This window comes from Mus musculus, chromosome 16, assembly GCF_000001635.26.
Source record: "Mus musculus strain C57BL/6J chromosome 16, GRCm38.p6 C57BL/6J".
NCBI lineage: Eukaryota > Metazoa > Chordata > Mammalia > Rodentia > Muridae > Mus > Mus musculus.
In genome coordinates this window covers 96393788-96411076 of record NC_000082.6, presented here as the reverse complement: position 1 = coordinate 96411076, position 17289 = coordinate 96393788, and the positions used below count along the sequence as shown (strand labels likewise).

At 45.4% G+C, this 17289-nt stretch overlaps 1 protein-coding gene across 7 annotated transcripts in view; it reads right to left on the bottom strand.

Annotated features, from left to right (window-relative positions):
- Nucleotides 1–17289, bottom strand: part of Igsf5 (immunoglobulin superfamily, member 5) — a 104094-nt gene that overhangs the window by 54496 nt on the left and 32309 nt on the right. For 3 of the 7 annotated variants that reach the window (XM_006523095.4, XM_011246153.3, NM_001177886.1), the window contains 2 exons: nucleotides 14608–14708; nucleotides 13113–13186 (listed from right to left, as the gene is read on the bottom strand). In XM_006523095.4, the coding sequence (XP_006523158.1) occupies nucleotides 13113–13186; nucleotides 14608–14708 (175 nt within the window). Of the gene's footprint in view, nucleotides 1–3492; nucleotides 3625–7045; nucleotides 7812–13112; nucleotides 13187–14607; nucleotides 14709–17289 lie in introns of those variants that run through there. The other 4 variants (XM_011246151.3, XM_011246152.3, NM_001177887.1 and 1 more) reach the window with 2 other exon arrangements.

The window sequence follows — 17289 nt, the reverse complement described above, 5'->3', positions numbered from 1 at the left end:
CTGCATGGTACTGGTATAGAGACAGACAAGTAGACCAATGGAATAGAATTGAAGACCCAGAAATGAACCCACACACCTATGGTCACTTGATCTTCGACAAGGGAGCTAAAACCATCCAGTGGAAGAAAGACAGCATTTTCAACAATTGGTGCTGGCACAACTGGTTGTTATCATGTAGAAGAATGCGAATCGATCCATACTTATCTCCTTGTAATAAGGTCAAATCTAAGTGGATCAAGGAACTTCACATAAAACCAGAGACACTGAAACTTATAGAGGATAAAGTGGGGGAAAGCCTCGAAGATATGGGCACAGGGGAAAAATTCCTGAATAGAACAGCAATGGCTTGTGCTGTAAGATCGAGAATTGACAAATGGGACCTCATGAAACTGCAAAGCTTCTGTAAGGCAAAAGACACCATCAATAAGACAAAAAGGCCACCAACAGATTGGTAAAGGATCTTTACCTATCCTAAATCAGATAGGGGACTAATATCCAATATATATATAAAGAACTCAAGAAGGTGGACTTCAGAAAATCAAATAACCCCCATTAAAAATGGGGCTCAGAGTTAAACAAAGAATTCTCACCTGAGGAATACTGAATGGCTGAGAATCACCTGAAAAAAATGCTCAGCATCCTTAATCATCAGAGAAATGCAAATCAAAACAACCCTGAGATTCCATCTCACTCCAGTCAGAATGGCTAAGATCAAAAATTCAGGTGACAGCAGATGCTGGCGAGGATGTGGAGAAAGAGGAATACTCCTCCATTGTTGGTGGGATTGCAAGCTTGTACAACCACTCTGAAAATCAGTCTGGCGGTTCCTCAGAAAACTGGACATAGTACTACCAGAGGATCCTGCAATACCTCTCCTGGGCATATATCCAGAAGATGTTCCAACCGGTAAGAAGGACACATGCTCCACTATGTTCATAGCAGCCTTATTTATAATAGCCAGAAGCTGGAAAGAACCCAGATGCCCCTCAACAGAGGAATGGATACAGAAAATGTGGTACATTTACACAATGGAGTACTACTCAGCTATTAAAAAGAATGAATTTATGAAATTCCTAGGCAAACGGATGGACCTGGAGGGCATCATCCTGAGTGAGGTAACACAATCACAAAAGAACTCACATGATATGTACTCACTGATAAGTGGATATTAGCCCAGAAACTTAGCATACCCGAGATATAAGATACAATTTGCAAAACACATGAAACTGAAGAAGAACGAAGACCAAAGTGTGGACACTTTGCCCCTTCTTAGAATTGGAAACAATCACCCATGGAAGGAGTTACAGAGACAAAGTTTGGAGCTGAGACAAAAGGATGGACCATCTAGAGACTGCCATATCCAGAGATCCATCCCATAATTAGCCTCCAAATGCTGACACCATTGCATACACTAGCAAGATTTTGCTGAAAGGACCCTGATATAGCTGTCTCTTGTGAGACTAGGCCTGGGCCTAGCAAACACATAAGTAGATGCTCACAGTCAGCTATTGGATGGAGCACAGGGCCCCCAATGGAGAAGCTAGAGAAAGTATCCAAGGAGCTAAAGTGATCTGCAACCCTGTAGGTGCAACAACATTATGAACTAACCAGTACCCCGGAGCTCTTGACTCTAGCTGCATATGTACCAAAAGATGGCCTAGTCGGCCATCACTGGAAAGAGAGGCCCATTGGACACGCAAACTTTATATGCCCAGTATATATTCCCAGTACAGGGAAATGCCAGGGCCAAAAAATGTGAATGGGTGGGTAGGGAAGTGGCGGGGGGGTATGGGGGACTTTTGGGATAGCATTCCAAATGTAATTGAGGAAAATATGTAATAATAAAAAATATTTTTAAAAAGAAACATTCCCTGCTCCAGTTGTTGGGGGACCCTCATGAAGACTGAGCTGTAATGTATATATGCAGAGAGAGAGAAAAAGAGAGAGAGAGAGAGAGAGAGAGAGAGAGAATATCAGAGGGACAGGAAAGAAGTCACTCAACACCCCTGTAGACAGAGAGGAACCTCTTTGTCCTTGGTGGCCAGAAAGGCAATTTGGACTTGAAGCTGGGGTGGCAAACTGGAGCCCACATGTACACATAAATACATAGCACATACATTAACATACAAAAATATGCATATGCCATATATATGGATACACTCATGTACACACAAGTACACATACACATGGTATGTAGATATAAATACATACACTACATATACATATGCACCTATCAAATATGTATTCATGCACAAGCACACACATATACACAGGCACACAGCACACAGAGCTGAATGCACACACAAACCGTGAAGGTGCCAGGAGGCAGGAAGGAGACAAAACTTTCATCCTTGCTACCCTCATGATAGGAGCCTTCAGTTGTTACACTGCTCCTAACTTTCTGACTTGTCCTTTCTGAAGGTGGGGAGGTGGGATAGGGACTCCATCACTTGCAGTTTTTAAAATTAGTTTTTTATTTAGAGTTGCTTCTATTAGTTGGACTGCCTCAGACTTTATTGTCCATGAAATTTAAAACTGTTGCCTGGCTGTTTGCAAATGAAGCTATCCTGTAAAACTTTACACACACACACACACACACACACACACACACACACACACACATGCCAGCTCTGTGCCTGTTGGCAGGTCCAGGCTGAGAGGAGAGAACCCGTTCCAGCCAAGTCTCTCCTGGGGGCTGAAGTGGGATGGTGAGTGTTGATCTCCTGCCATCCAGAGAATAACCACATGGCGTGGGGAGTCTGTCGAAGCAGGAACTCATTTAATTGTATCAATCTTTTTGTTTATAAAGGGCTGAGAAAGGAGGTGGGGGGTGTTGCTGAGCTGACAAAGGGGTAGGAGAAGGGTGACAAATGGGTGACTGACAGAGCCAACAAAGTTATTTTACATCAGCAGTAGCTAGGCAAAGGCAGGCTTAAGCAGGCCATGCTGAGTCACTCCAGTACAGAAGTGACTGAGACAGTTTTCAAAACTCGAGCCAGGCTCAGGTTTGTCCTCAAGGTCCAAACCAGGGCAGAATAGGGTCCAATACACACACACACACACACACACACACACACACACACACACACACACACACACGCTATTTATGTTTCTAGAGAAAAATATATTTAACACATTTTGGTTACACCACCTTTGGGTTGCCTGCATTCCTCCACAGACTTAACCAGAGCCTTCTGGAAGTTTCGCTGTGTCAACCCAGTATTACTAGGAGGTAAGACATCAATCTCTCGGCCTGAAGCTGCTGTCTGGGCAATAGTTCTCATGGATCTGCCTAGGGCCCCAGTGCTCACTATCCCATTGCATATTTTAGAAATGGCACATGCTCCCAGCAGCATAGAGAAGGTAATGGGAGCTGCTTAGGACTCAAGCCACCACCACAAACCACAAACACTTTAGTCAAGGCCTCTGTGCCCAAGGGTTCCAGATTGAGCTGGAGGGAATCAAAGATTTGCCATCTGTAGAAATACCTACCTCGGTACTGCCAGGGTGAAGGGTATTCACTGGGCTACACTGGGAGAGGATAGGACGGATGCTGGTGCCGGCTTGCCTGTGGGTATGAGCATCTCTGAGCATCTCAGAGGATCCCCATTCTGTCTCCTTGTTCTGTGAATGTGAACATGGGCATCAAAGGGCCTGAGCTACTCAATCAAGGAAGGTACATGCCTAGGGCATCCTGGTGATGTGCACTTCAAATGGCTTATCCTTTAGGGAGAGGAGCCATGCACCTGCTAGGCAAAGCATATTTCCTTCCTTCTTCACAAATGCACTCTCCATTCCTTGATCCCTGGACATTCCCTGTCCACCCACACCCATTGTATACCTCACCCAGCTCAGTCCTCCCCAGAAACTGACTTATACACTAACCCTAACCTCAATGAGCTTACAGGGCATCTGGCTTCCAGCTAGGGCTGGTTCAGGGCAGATTCCCATGGTTTGGCTATGTCCCTCCAACAACCACAAGGCCTGCTCTATACAGGTCTAGCCAACTCTACTGCCCTGCCAGTCCTCTCAGGCCTTCTCGTTTGCATAATCCAAGGACACCAGAGCCTTTCCTTGTAAAGGCCCTTGGTGTGCTCCATCTTGCTCAGACTTTGTTTATCATCTTACCCTCGCCTTCTTCCCTTGCAGAGCCACACAGAGAAGAAAGGCTCCCCATTGTCCTCAGGGACTGGCATCACCACTTCAGTCCTGCTGCTCTAAGTCAGCTACATGAGGCCTTGGAAAGATCAGGCAAGTTCAAAACTAGCCAGGAAGTCAAGTGGGGTCATTTCCTAGCCAGGATTCAATGGAACAAGGCTTTGGGGGACGCTCATTTAACTAGATTTGCATCCCTATCAGTCATTCATCACCAGAGACCCTCTTCTATGTTTTGGAGAAACGACCTTGTCTATGTCATTTGCTGATTGCCTCCTCCCACCCCAGCCCCCTGAGCCTGCCTCAACTGTCTGCAGAGTGAAAGACACTTTTACCACATCAGCAAAACACCACGTTGAGCTGAGAGCTGCCTTGAGGTTTGCAAGATCCCTAAATAGAAACCGGTCGACTGCAGGCTTTCACACTGAGGGAAACACAGATTGTGTTTGGTGGAAGAGCCCATGACATGTCAAGGTCATTTACAACTAACTATCTCTCTCTCTCTCTCTCTCTCTCTCTCTCTCTCTCTCTCTCTCTCTCTCCCTCCCTCCCTTCCTCCCTCTCTCTCCCTTCTTGCCTCCCTCCCTCCCTCCCCCCTCCCTTCCTCACCCCCCTCTCCTCTCATTCTCTCTCATCTCTGTCCAACAGAGTTTGTTTCAACAACAAAAACCTGTCATCTGACTGCGTGTACAGTACTAGTCATGAGTGACTATCAACCACTTGAAATGGGCTGATGTAGCTGAGGGAAAAGATCTTTTATCTCGTTTCGTTTTTTAAAACTTAAGTTTAAGTAGTGTTATGTGGCTCTGCAACAAGCAGAAGCACTGAGTGACAAGGAATGCCATCTCGATCCTTCATTGAATAATTTCACAGAATTCACTAGAATCTATGGTTAGGTCACAGTTTCCTCCATGATGAAAACCTGCCATTTTAGAAGGAAACTTCTTGAGACAGGATGTTGACTGGAGGGTCAATCTGGCAGTGAAACTTTTAAGACAGGAAGTTAACAACTCAGAATAGTTCCAAGGAGTCCCTGAAATTGATCAGATTCACCAGGTCCTCCTTCCCATGAGTATACAAGCGGTAGAGACTGCTAAGAGTTACTCTCAGAAAAGCTGAGCTGCCTGCAAGAGGCTCAGATAAACCCAACAACCTGGAAAGGGCACTTTGTAGCCTCTTGAGCTGTCTGTGGGTGATGCAGTGAGTCTCAAGTTTTCAGATCTTGTGAGCCATCACCCACGCTGAGGTAGGCTTTTGTGATGTGGCTGTCCCAGAGTGATTTCTGCTCCTGTAAGTAATCCTTCCCCCATATTTCTGTAAGTAGCCCCAATAAAACTCATTGGTCCCCCAAGTTGGATTGTGGTGCTATCCATACCTTGGTCAGTTGTAGGTTCACTATCTAAGGTGAATAGACATTTATTTAGTCTTCACAGGAATAGTCTTGACATATGTCAAAAGTCAAATTCTACCTTATCAGTAGCATAGTTAAACATGGGAGTGATTGCTAGCCAGCAGAGAAATCTGTACCAACCCATTTGTATCACAAAATAATGGTCCTGCCTCTGGGTTAAATGTGAGTGTACCATATGCAGGCGGTGAAATTCATTGAGCATACCTAGATGTAAAAGGGATTTGGAAAGGGCAGAAATTTCATCCTGAATCCTAATCTCCATGTTAATTTTACATGGGACGAGAAGGTCTCCTAACTTCCTTCTTGGAATTACCACCCAAAATCTTAGCATTGAGAAAGGCAGCACCAGGGCTAGAGAGATGGCTCGGTAGTTAAGAGCACTGGTTGCTCTTCCAGAGAACTCAGGTTCAGTGCCCAGCATCCACATGGCAGTTAGCAGCTAGTCTTTAACTTCAGTTCTAGAGGATGTGATGCCCTCTTCTGGCATCCATGAGCACCGCACACATGTGATACACACACATTAATGCAGGTAAAACACCCATATACATAAAATAATAATTTTAAAAGGCAGCACCAATTCTCATCCCTCCCTCACCACAGGTATCTCCTCACACAGTGGACAGCAGTTAATACAGACTCATAATCAGTCCACATGCAGAGAATAAGGGACTGTGGAGTGCTCATCCTAAACAGGCAACTGTATCATCCCCTCGCTGGCCAAGGCTCAGGAACCATCACAGAAGAGGGAATAGAGGGACTGGAAGAGCCAGATGTCAGGGAAGACTGGTAAAAATCATTGCTTTCTGGACCCAGCAGGACCACTGTACTTATAAATTCACAGCAGTGATGACTGCCTGGACAAGGCTTGTACAAGACCAAGCCAGTCAATATCACAGCATGGAAGGCATCCAGGACAGTTTCATGTCAACTTGACACAAGTATGATCATCAGAGAGGTGGAAGCCTCAATTAAGAAAATTATCTCCATGAGATTAGGCTGTAGACAAACCTGTAGGGCATTTTCTTAGTTAGTGACTGACTAACTAAGAGGAGAGGACCCAGTCCATTCCATCCCTGGGCTAGTGGTCTTGGGTTCTATAAGAAAGCAGGCTATGCAAACCATGAGAAGCAAGGCAGTAAGCAGCATCCCTCCATGGCCTTGGCATCAGCTCCTGCCTCCAAGTTCCTGCCCTGTTTGATTTCCTGTCTTGGCTTCTTTTAGTGATGGACTTCAATGTGGAAGTGTTAGCCCCTGGTAAGTTGTCCATTTTCCAGTGGACGGCCCCCCACAACCATCCATATACAGCAGAACTGGTTGAAAACGAAGAGGGCATGAAGTTGGAATGGGAAGTTGGGAGGTCTGGGAGGAGTCAGAGGAGGCTTTACTATCACAGAATGGATAAAAGCACATTGTGTCCACCTATGAAATTCTCAAAGAATGAATTAAAAATACAATGAACGAAAAAGATAATACAAGGTGTTTGGCTTTTCATTTGTTTATTAAATAGTATATGTCTCTCTCCAGTTCTTTCATGATGCTGGCAGAATGTGAGCTTTGTCCCTCATCAGGCAGAATCCACGCCTAATTCACCTACAACTGTGGTGACGAGGATCAGGGCGCACATGGGGATGACTGTCTTGCGGAGAGCATTGGGACCTGTGCACTGACACTGCCTCTCCTCTTACTGCATCCCTGAGCTCCAGCTGCCAGTTACTTACAAGATGCAGTTGAGTCTAGCTGTTAGGCTCTTGTTTCTGTAATAATGTTCAGTAACATCCCTAGCTGCGAAGTACACATAAAGACCATATTACCATGATCTCAGACAACAGAAGCATTTTGAAGGTCGTTGCAGAATCTATATCTGCCCTTCGTTGGATCGGCAGGAGTGTCAAGTCATGAGGAATGCCACCATGACAGACACTTGGGTTTTACTCGGCCACCTTGAGGAATTCACCAAAATCATGACACATCTCAAAACCAAATACTTCTTGGAATACAGGGAAACTGATTCCTCCTGTCACTATTAACCATCAGCTCCGGTGACTCCGATGCAGACTCCTTGGCAAAACTGAGACCCAGTCTCAGGATACGGAAGAGAATGGCATTGACTTGGTGGATGTGCACCAAGTACAGTCATGAGAAGTCTTTATTACACTAAAGTCACATTTCTGACCTTCTGAGGACTGGCGATGTCAAAGGAAACCCGTGGATGAGTTGCTGGACCGGGCTGATGTTTATTGAGTTCCTGGTAACAAAGGTAGAAGGGTCAGTGTGCTAACTGGCTGGGCCCCAGGCACTGTGCTCGTCTGAGAGACACTAACCTGGGAAGATGCACTGGGAACAAGGATGAGCAACTGTACAGAGACATGCCCTCTCCTCCCTTTTCTTCAGCAACACACGCTCTGGGTGCTTTCCAAGCCCAAAGAGCAAGCTCATTCTAAGAATCCAAGACTCATTTTTACCAAATCAAATTACAGATGCAAAGATTTTATGTTTTGCTTTGTTTTCTAATCTCCTCATGGAAGTTCTTGCTTTACCTAGTAGGTGTTTTTTTCTTTTTAAACATAAGATATTTATGAACATCTTCAAATAACACACACATTCCTTCTAAAAGAGCAAAAGCAAAATGGAAGTGCTGAGCTGAAAAACACCACCCCCGTGTCTCCTGTGGCATTGTGTGGCGCTGGTTTCTCATTCAGAAACCTTCTAAACTAACCCTGGCTCCTCTACAAGGCCAGTGACATCATCCCAAGAGGATGTGAGTACAAGCCTAACATGTGCCCATAAGCTCACCACCTGGGAGACTGAGGCAGGAGGATCATGAATTCAAACTACTCTGAACCACACAGTGAGACCCTGTCTCAAAAGCAAAGAAGTTATGTTAAACCCATTTTCCCTGCCTGCCCTGAGGATAGCAGTTCAGACTGCAGGGCACAGTGAGCGTATCGAACATCTTAAATAATGCAGCGGGGCAGGATGAATTATTCAGCTGCAGTGGAATGTTGTGGATCTTGAGTGGGAATCGTCTCAAGCTGCCGTGTGGCTTTCATTTACAGACTCCCAATCAGGAAAGAAAGCCTGCTTGGTGGATGGAGTGTCTTGCTGGGGGTCTCTCTGGAGGGTTCCTTCTGCTGGGAGTGTTGGAGGCTTTTGCAGTTGTTTGCCTCTGTTTATGCTGCTGGGGTGCACAAATGCACTGCCGCTTTCTAAATTTATCACAGGTTTATTTCTGTTTATCTCAACAGGGGGAATGGATTAGTGGGGAAGGCACAAGCTGGGTTATGAAACATTCATATGCCCTCGAAAACGGAATGGTAAAGAGACTGAATTGCTAAAAACCACCGGAAAAGTTGACTGACTGCAAATGAAGGCCCCAGAAGAGGAGGACAGACAGCCATTTCTGTTGCATACTTATCTAGGTAGAAGGCCATGGTTTTAGACCAAAATAGAAAAGGTTCGCTTGTCCCATGAGCTGATTGTGATTTGTAGCAAAAGTTTAAAGCCTTGTGAGTTCTGTACTAAGATGTGTCAATCATGGTACACCTGAGCTCCGTCTACCACTACAGGCTCTTACTTAGTAATCAATGGCCATGTTCCATACGCTAACCGCACATACGCACATACCGCACATACGCTAACCGCACATACGCACATACCGCACACCCTGTTGTGACAGGAGCCAGCACTGAAGAGGCATCATGCTTGGCAAGTCTCCATTTTGGTAATCTCTTTTTTTTTTTTCTTCCAACTTTTCTAGACATTTAATGCCTGAGCTGGGTTCTACAACCTAAAATCTTGTGCTTCTAACCATATTGAATGTGTTATGTCTTGGGATACATCTAAAACACTGAAGACTGAAAAAAAAAATTCTGCTGCAGATGGGGGGGGGGGTATTAACCCTCGAGACCTTGTGCTTGGTGCTGATCACTGCACCCAGAAGCACGAGCAGCTCACCACTGTGGACACACAAGGCACAGCTTAGGCAGCCTCCTAGAACTCAGAGAGGACACTGCCTTAAAAATATGCTGCCTGTGTCTAAAAGGGCATTTTCGCCAAGCAGGTCACCTGAGGAACATGTGAAAATACAAGCTCTTAGGCCTGCTCTTGTCTAGGCACTCTGGAAGAGCCCTATGGGCTTGCACAAGCACCCCAAGTGATTCTTGGATATGCTGCACTGATTTATCAGGCTACCAGGCACGGGTTTCTATAGGAGCCATGCATACCTCATATTCAGTCAGCATTTTTTTAGGAATTCAAATGTCCATCATTTGGAAACACACCCCCATGTTTCTATCAGGATATGGCATGAATTGGGAGTATAAATCCCTAAGATGAAAAACCCCTGGGGCTGAAGAGCTGGTACAGTGGTTAGAATATGCTGCTCTTGTGGAGGACCCAAGTCCCCTTCCTCGAAACTATATAGTGACTCACAATCATCAATAACTTCACTCCCATGAGTTCTGGCGCACTATTCTGGTTTCTCTGACAGCACCGCACATATAAGATACACATATACACATGTGGGCAAAAACACCCATACACATAAAACAAATAAATCTTGAATACTCCAATACTCTAGGAAGACCCCACGTGGGGTTGAACAAAAAGGAGTTCCGGGCAATGGGGGATTAAGCAGTTCTGAAAGTCTATATCTTGCACCATTGATAAAGCTTACCATCCTCTGCGGTGATCCACAGCAGCCACTGTCCTACTTAAGATTCTGGCCACAGTGGCTAGCTTTCTACAGCCCCCTAACACTCTGTCCTTGTGACAATCCTTACCCTTAGAAGTCTTAAAAGGGCCTCTGCACTGAAACTATCAGAAAATGATGAAGGGCTTGACTCAAGAGCATCACCCTCACATATCTACTCCATGGCATTGGACAATAGCACTCTAGACTTCAACTGGAAAGACAAAGAACAGGAAAGAGTTGCGGGAGCTGCTCTGTCAGATGGGGTCTCTCAGCCTTCCAAAAGTGAGCCTGCCGCAGGGTAACTGTTGGATATAGGCTGTGATTAGAGTCATGCCACATAGTCCAGGATGAAGATACATATGTAGCAGCTTTCACCAGCCTAGAGATGGAGACTCAGGTGTGTGGTGCTCAGAGGTACTGGAAGCTGGGGCATTGACAGGAAACCTCCAAATAGCCCCCAAATGCTGCCATCTATTGAGCTGTACGTAGCCCTGAGCTCCTGCTTGGCAGTTGCTGTGCTGTTTACAGAGCCAAGCTTTTGCCTGCTCCAAGTCCTATTAGCAACAAGCAGGAGCCTCTGTTGCCGGTAGCACCCTGTGTCTCTATGGATAAGCCATTTTTCTGGCCCAATGAGCTCCTCAGTAACCCAGATGAGGAAGAGTACTGGCTGCAGGCCGGCTCACAGCTAGAGAGCTCAGTTTAGACTACAGCCCTTTCAGACTATGATCTGGATGAAAGAGGGGGCCGGGTCCTCAAAACAGTACAGCTTGTAGTCAATAACCCTGAACCCTGACTAGCCAGCATCCTAAGCTGGAGAAGAGCTGGAGGCCAGGGCATGTACAGAAATGCCCTCGTAGTAAAGGGGGGGGGGGGGCCTGTGACAAACTGGAGCCACACTGAAGCCTCAGAAGAAACAGAGAAAAGACAAGGGTACACTCTCAGCCACATTTCCTACCTTGCCAGGGTAAACTGGAAACAGATCAGTGCTGAGTGGAAGAGGGCTGGAGGATGGACGGTACACAGACTATAACATCCTTACAGGAGACAAAAGCTCTGAGAAACACTGCCCATCACCCTCAGGAGACTCCCAGACTGAACTGAGCTGAGGGACCTGGCATTCATGAAGTGCTACAATGTTTGAAGTACTAGTGTTTGAAGTGCTACAATGCTTTTACCTGGCCTTCTGTCCAAGCAACAACAAGAGTATCTTACACACCACACTTGCAGCTGGGTGGCAGGGAGCCCCTCAGCAGCCTGTCCTTATCAACTCATGATCCAACTCAGGGCGAGCCACCAGGACTGGACATAAAACACTCTCCACAGCCTGCGCACTGTTCCCGTTAACTGCCACCTCTTGGTTACCAGATGAGTGCTTCTAAAGAAACCCTGTCTCCTCTGCAACCCCAGCCCCCCTCCCCGCTTCGTCCAGATCCATCCAAAGATGCACAAGTCCAGGATCTGCTGTAATGAGAAAAACTGATCTCTTTGTTTCCCTGCCACTTAGCTTGAGGAAGTGACTGCAGTGTGTACTAGGAGTTAGTACTCTGTCACTGAGACCCACCTTCATTTGTGCCACAGTCCCACCCCTACCACCCCCGCCCTGCCCCCATATCCTCTGCTGGCTTTCTGTGTCCCCCTAACAAGATTTAAGTTTCCATGTTATCTAACTGAGCATCAGCAGACCCTCCTACCCACTTAAAGCCTGAAAGGTCTGTGTCATTAGCAGAATGCAGGCAGGCAGCTGGATCCCAGAGATGGGGAGACAAAACACAGTCCAGAGGTTGCCTGGAAATATAAGTCAATCCATTATGTCCAAAAAGAATAATCAGGGACCACAAAGACAACACACTCGATGCCACCGCCACAAGGCAACAGCAGTCACTGCACAGATCAAACCATACCGTGAGTGATTTAGAGGTCTGGAGCAGCTTCTTCAAAAGGAATGAGAAGAGAATGCCTCCTACCTGGGGACCTCAGGGCATGCATCTTTCTAGGAGTTTCACTTGTACAGGTCAGAGAAAGTTGATGGTTATGTTTTGCCAATTTTTAAGATATAAAATATTTCCTCCATATTAACTCCAACTGACACATGTATGACAACCAGTGCTGACTCTGTATTAGAAAAGGAGCATACTGTGTTCTCACAGTTTAATTATTGTCTTGTCCAGCAAACACGACAGACTTACACATTCAACTGCACGCTGAGTCTCCATGATGACATCTCATGGAGACCTCAGAAGCATTCCACATTTGCTCTTTCTACCCAAACCCTGTCTCTTAGCAATCTGACAGTGACAGCTCCAACCTCCAAGAGGTTCCAAACATATTCCTGACCAAGGACTTTCCCCATCTCCACCCAAACTCCAGTCCCAACCAGATCTTCCCCACTCTCAACCTCATGGCCACAGACCTTATATGCATAGCAAACCACACTTATTCTCCTGACTTTCAAACCCAGCACCCAGCATTCTTCCAAGAGACAAAGGGCCCAAGGGCCCAGTGTAGGTGTGCATTACACAGATTCAGGTAGCCAGGACCGCAGAGCTAACTCAGGTCTTAGAGACTCCATCTAAGAGAACAAACTGCAAGTTGCATGTTGCTCATGACTTAGCTGGCTCAGGTCAGTGTTTCTCCCGTCAGAGTAGATCCTTTCAAACCACCAGACTAGACTTAAAGCTACTGCTGTAGGAAAGCAAGAGATACTTCCTCTCTGAGCCCCATTCCTGACAGGCCGTTTGCTTGAAACTGGTGAGGAAGAGAGCTCTTCTTCCACCATGAGTTTTCAGTGTGTGCCTACCACAAGGTATATGCTTTTAAATGGAAGATAAAAATGTACAAAATGTTCTACCTCACCTGATAAGGAAGGCTACTGCTGCGTTTTTCTGGAAGGCTGACTTCAGCAGATTTAGGAGGGAGAGATGCAGTCTCTGAAAGAGAAGAATTTTTTTCAGTGTAATAAATGATTTTTTTAAGATTGCATATTCTATTAATTGGGATTCCTAACTAAGCACACTTGCTCCTATGGAATTCTGGCATAAAATAATCTCTATAGTTTACATCCAGAATGCCCCTCCAGGCCCGTGGACTAAAGACTTGGCACTGCTGGAAATAAAGAGTGCTTCAGGGGCAGAACCTTAGTGGGAAGAGGGTAGGTCCTAGGGAAGATGGCCTTAAGGAGAATGCTACACCCTGGCCTGCTCCTGTCTCTCTCTTTGCTTCCTAGCACCATGAAGTAAGTACTCTGCTCTAAGATGCCCAAGACTGTGAAACCAAACTGAATCTTTCCTCCTCATCTTGGCTGTTAAGCTCAGAATTCCATGGATGATGGAATGACGACAATGGTACCATGGATATATGGTTATTTCTCTTTACATTACATAAGTCTAGAACATCAATGCTTTACGTATGTGCTGTAAAAACATGGAAAACCGACTTAAAAACTCAGTTTCTTTCTCCACACATTGGTCTTATCTAGACACAAGACGACTCATGGCTTCGGTAGCTGACCAAGGAAAATAAACACAGGGTAAGGCGGGGATTGGGGGCAAAGAGGTTAGGTTTAAGGCATGATTTTGATCACACTATTTGTGAAATGCCCAAAATATTAATGAATACACAATAGCAAGAAATCCTGGAAGAAGCTGGGCATTTTCAGGTGCAGACACTCATACTTTGGGGAACTTCTCAATGGGACATAAAATCTCAGGTGCACAAGGGAGGCATCATGGGTAAAGTCAAAGAATAGGGGTACTGAAAAACAGAACCCCAATCTCAGCAAAGGTGACGGGGCTGAGGGTCTTTCCTTGGGGCTCCTGTTGCCAGTCCATGTGGCTGAGACGCCCTTTCTGGGTGCTAAGGAATGGCGTGTGCCTCCTTCTCACTTGCTGAATCCTTTCAAAGCCTACTACTGTGATATTGCCTACAGAGTCCCCACCCCATAATGACGACATGAAATGAGACTCTGCACAAAGACTTCTCAAAGTAGCTTAGCCTTCTAACAATCATCCCATCTACTGATGGGGAGCAGAGTTCTATGTGCCTGTTGTACTTGAGTCGGGTTGAGTTAGGTAAAAGTTACCCACAGTAAGTTAAAGGGCCACCTGATAATTTTAAAGAAAAATTACAGGAGAGGAAAAGCCTTAAAAGTTATATATTTTTAACATTCAAAGAGGAATGCATTTATTGCTAAATGTACTCCTAGACTACTCTTAACTTAAAACCTTCTCCTAAAAAAACCTATCCAAACACTGATTGCTCCCAGTGTCTAGGTTCTCCTGCTTGAGAGGTTGGTGACATCAGCCCACACATCTTCCTCTGTAGATCTTCCTGTGCCCCGCCTGGTACTCACGTGCAGCCTTTGCCTCATCCGAACTGTACCCGTAGTTTTCCTTTCCACTTTTTAACTTTGTCTCCGGATCTGCTTTGTTTGTCCTCATGTTTGCAGATTTCCTGGAATTAGATCATTCCGGTTACAACCTCTGAGTAGAGGTAGTCAGCCTGTGCATCCATGCATACCAGTGAGAGGGGAAAACAGGCTTAGCATGGCAGGCCTGTGACTCAGCTCCCCAGTGAATACTCGGCTTCCAGAAGTCACTAAGTAAAGCAAGGGGGTCAGTAACCTATGACCCCTGTGCCCAACTATTCTGCCATCTGTTGCTGACACACATGGACATCTGCCTGAAATCACAGTTTCTGGCGCTGCCTTCATTTCACAACACAACTCAGTGGTTGTGGCAAAGACAGGGCTGGCAAAACCCAAAGTATTTACTGTGCATTCCTTGCTGGTCCCCAAAGTAAAGTCGAATCTGGTACAGCTTTATAAGGGAAGAAAGGTGAATAGTGGAGAGCCAGACAATGAAGAATGTTCAGACTCAGCTCCTAAAAACATCTGCTGAGGAAACAATCGTGATATATACAAAGGTATGCCTGAGAGACAGCCCATACCTGAGCCACAAACAACACAAGGGCCAACATAAGTGAGTGATAGACTTCTATGCTGACCATAAAATTGTGATAGATAAGAGTTCACTCATACTCGGGGAGATAGTGGACACTGGACTCTCTTGGACACTGTGGCAATCTTCCAAAGATGGGCACACACACCTACCCTGTGGCCTGGCTCTCATTGCTTCAGAGATGGCACAAAACTCTAAACGAGATGGGCACTCAAGTTCTCCACAAGGACACCGGAACACACCATGCCCAAGCCCCACAGGAAGCTGGGAGAACATGTCCCACATACAGCAAGAACACCAGCATTATGTCACAGGAAAATATCTCCATCCACATTACAGTGTGGATGGGCCTCACTGTACAAAGCTCTGGGAAGCAGGCATGGTTGAATGACTATGTGTGGCAATCCTCTCTATAGCGTTTACATGGGTCTAATCTTAAGGTGTGGGAAGAGATGTCAAAGGATGTTGCCTTTGCGACAAGGAGACAAGGCTTTAAGGGATGCCTGGGAAGAGCTTTGTGGGACTACAGACTCACTTGCTGTGAATTTGGGCAAAGACCACAGCACAGGTGCTTGAGAACATCAGTCATACTGTGTATGTACACTTTCACCCACTTACATTTGTGAACAAAAATGTCATGAGATCCATCACTTTGTAAGAAAAATCTATACTAATAAACATGTTTAAAGATGTTTCAAGTTAAGAGTGGGGGGTGGTATGAGCATGGAACTGCAGGTGTTATGCAGCACAGAAGTGGAAAGGGCATATCTAGAATTGGTCATGAGCTGCCTGGCACAGGTGCTGGATTCAGGTCCTGTACAGAAACAGCAAGTGCTCTTAACCTCTGAGCCATCTCTCCAGTCCCGCTAATAAAATTGTTTTAGCTCCTATACTGATATACTGGGTTGTTTATATTTTTCAAGCAGAAAAAGGAGATAATAAAATGACATATACGCCTCTCATAAAACAAATGAAATAAAACCATCTGAAGAAAAATAAATGATCAGACTGAAGTGCTATTTGTCAGGCAAGTGTTTGTTAACACAGATAATCTTCGGAAAAGTTGTCAGGCAAAACGAATGCACTGTAAGATAATGGTTGCTATGGTACAAATTGCACAAAATTCCTGCATGTACATCTCTGCTTATATACAGGAACATACATATAAGCATACAAAAACCTAGGTAACAGTAATTACCTCTATGCAATGGATCTACATGTGACATTAACATTGTTCCCCAGACTTATCTGTGCTTTAATTTCTTTTCTACACTAAACATGTACTGAATCATCAAAAAATATGTTTGATTATTTTAATGCAAAAATTGTAAGTGGCTGGAGACTGCAACACAGACAAATGGAAGGGATAAGATGGGGAGATGTGGTCAGGCAATGAGCCGCCTGTCAGCCCCAGGACAAGGCAATCTGTTCTCAACCTGGAACTGCACATAATGAGGAACCTGGACCTGGGGCCAACTGCCCTGTCTACATCCCTGAGTCTTCACAGGGGAAACGTCAGAGATTATTATCAGTCCTCTGCCTCAGTACCCTCAGCCACAAGGTGGAAAAGGCTTATAAACCATGGTAAGAAACCAGTAAGACTGGAACCCTGCAAAGCTCCAAACAGCACCTGGCTGTGTGTGACAGAGAGAGGGTCTTAGCTGTCATTCTGTTGTCATGGCTACCCATGTGGTTGATTGTACATGCCTATTGCTATTCTTCACCATTTTGCAAAATAACTCTTTGTTGCTTTACTGTGACTTGAAATCCTGAGATCCTGAGGACAGAATCAAAGGCTGTGGTGACAACTGACCTTGTTCTGTGGTGATCACCTAGTAACCACTGTCAAGAGAAACGCCAGAATATGCACCAAGATCTGTTTTCTTGCTCGTCCCTAACCTCAGTAAGGCCCCAAAGGGCAGTTTTTAGACTATTGCTGGATGATGCCTCACCTCAGAATGTAGCTGCTTTGTTGTTGTTTGTTTGTTTGTTTTGTAAACGAGGACCAGAGAGCAAATGGAGAGAACCTGCCACTTGGTAACCATTATTTAATCTATCCATCAATAGGAGTATAT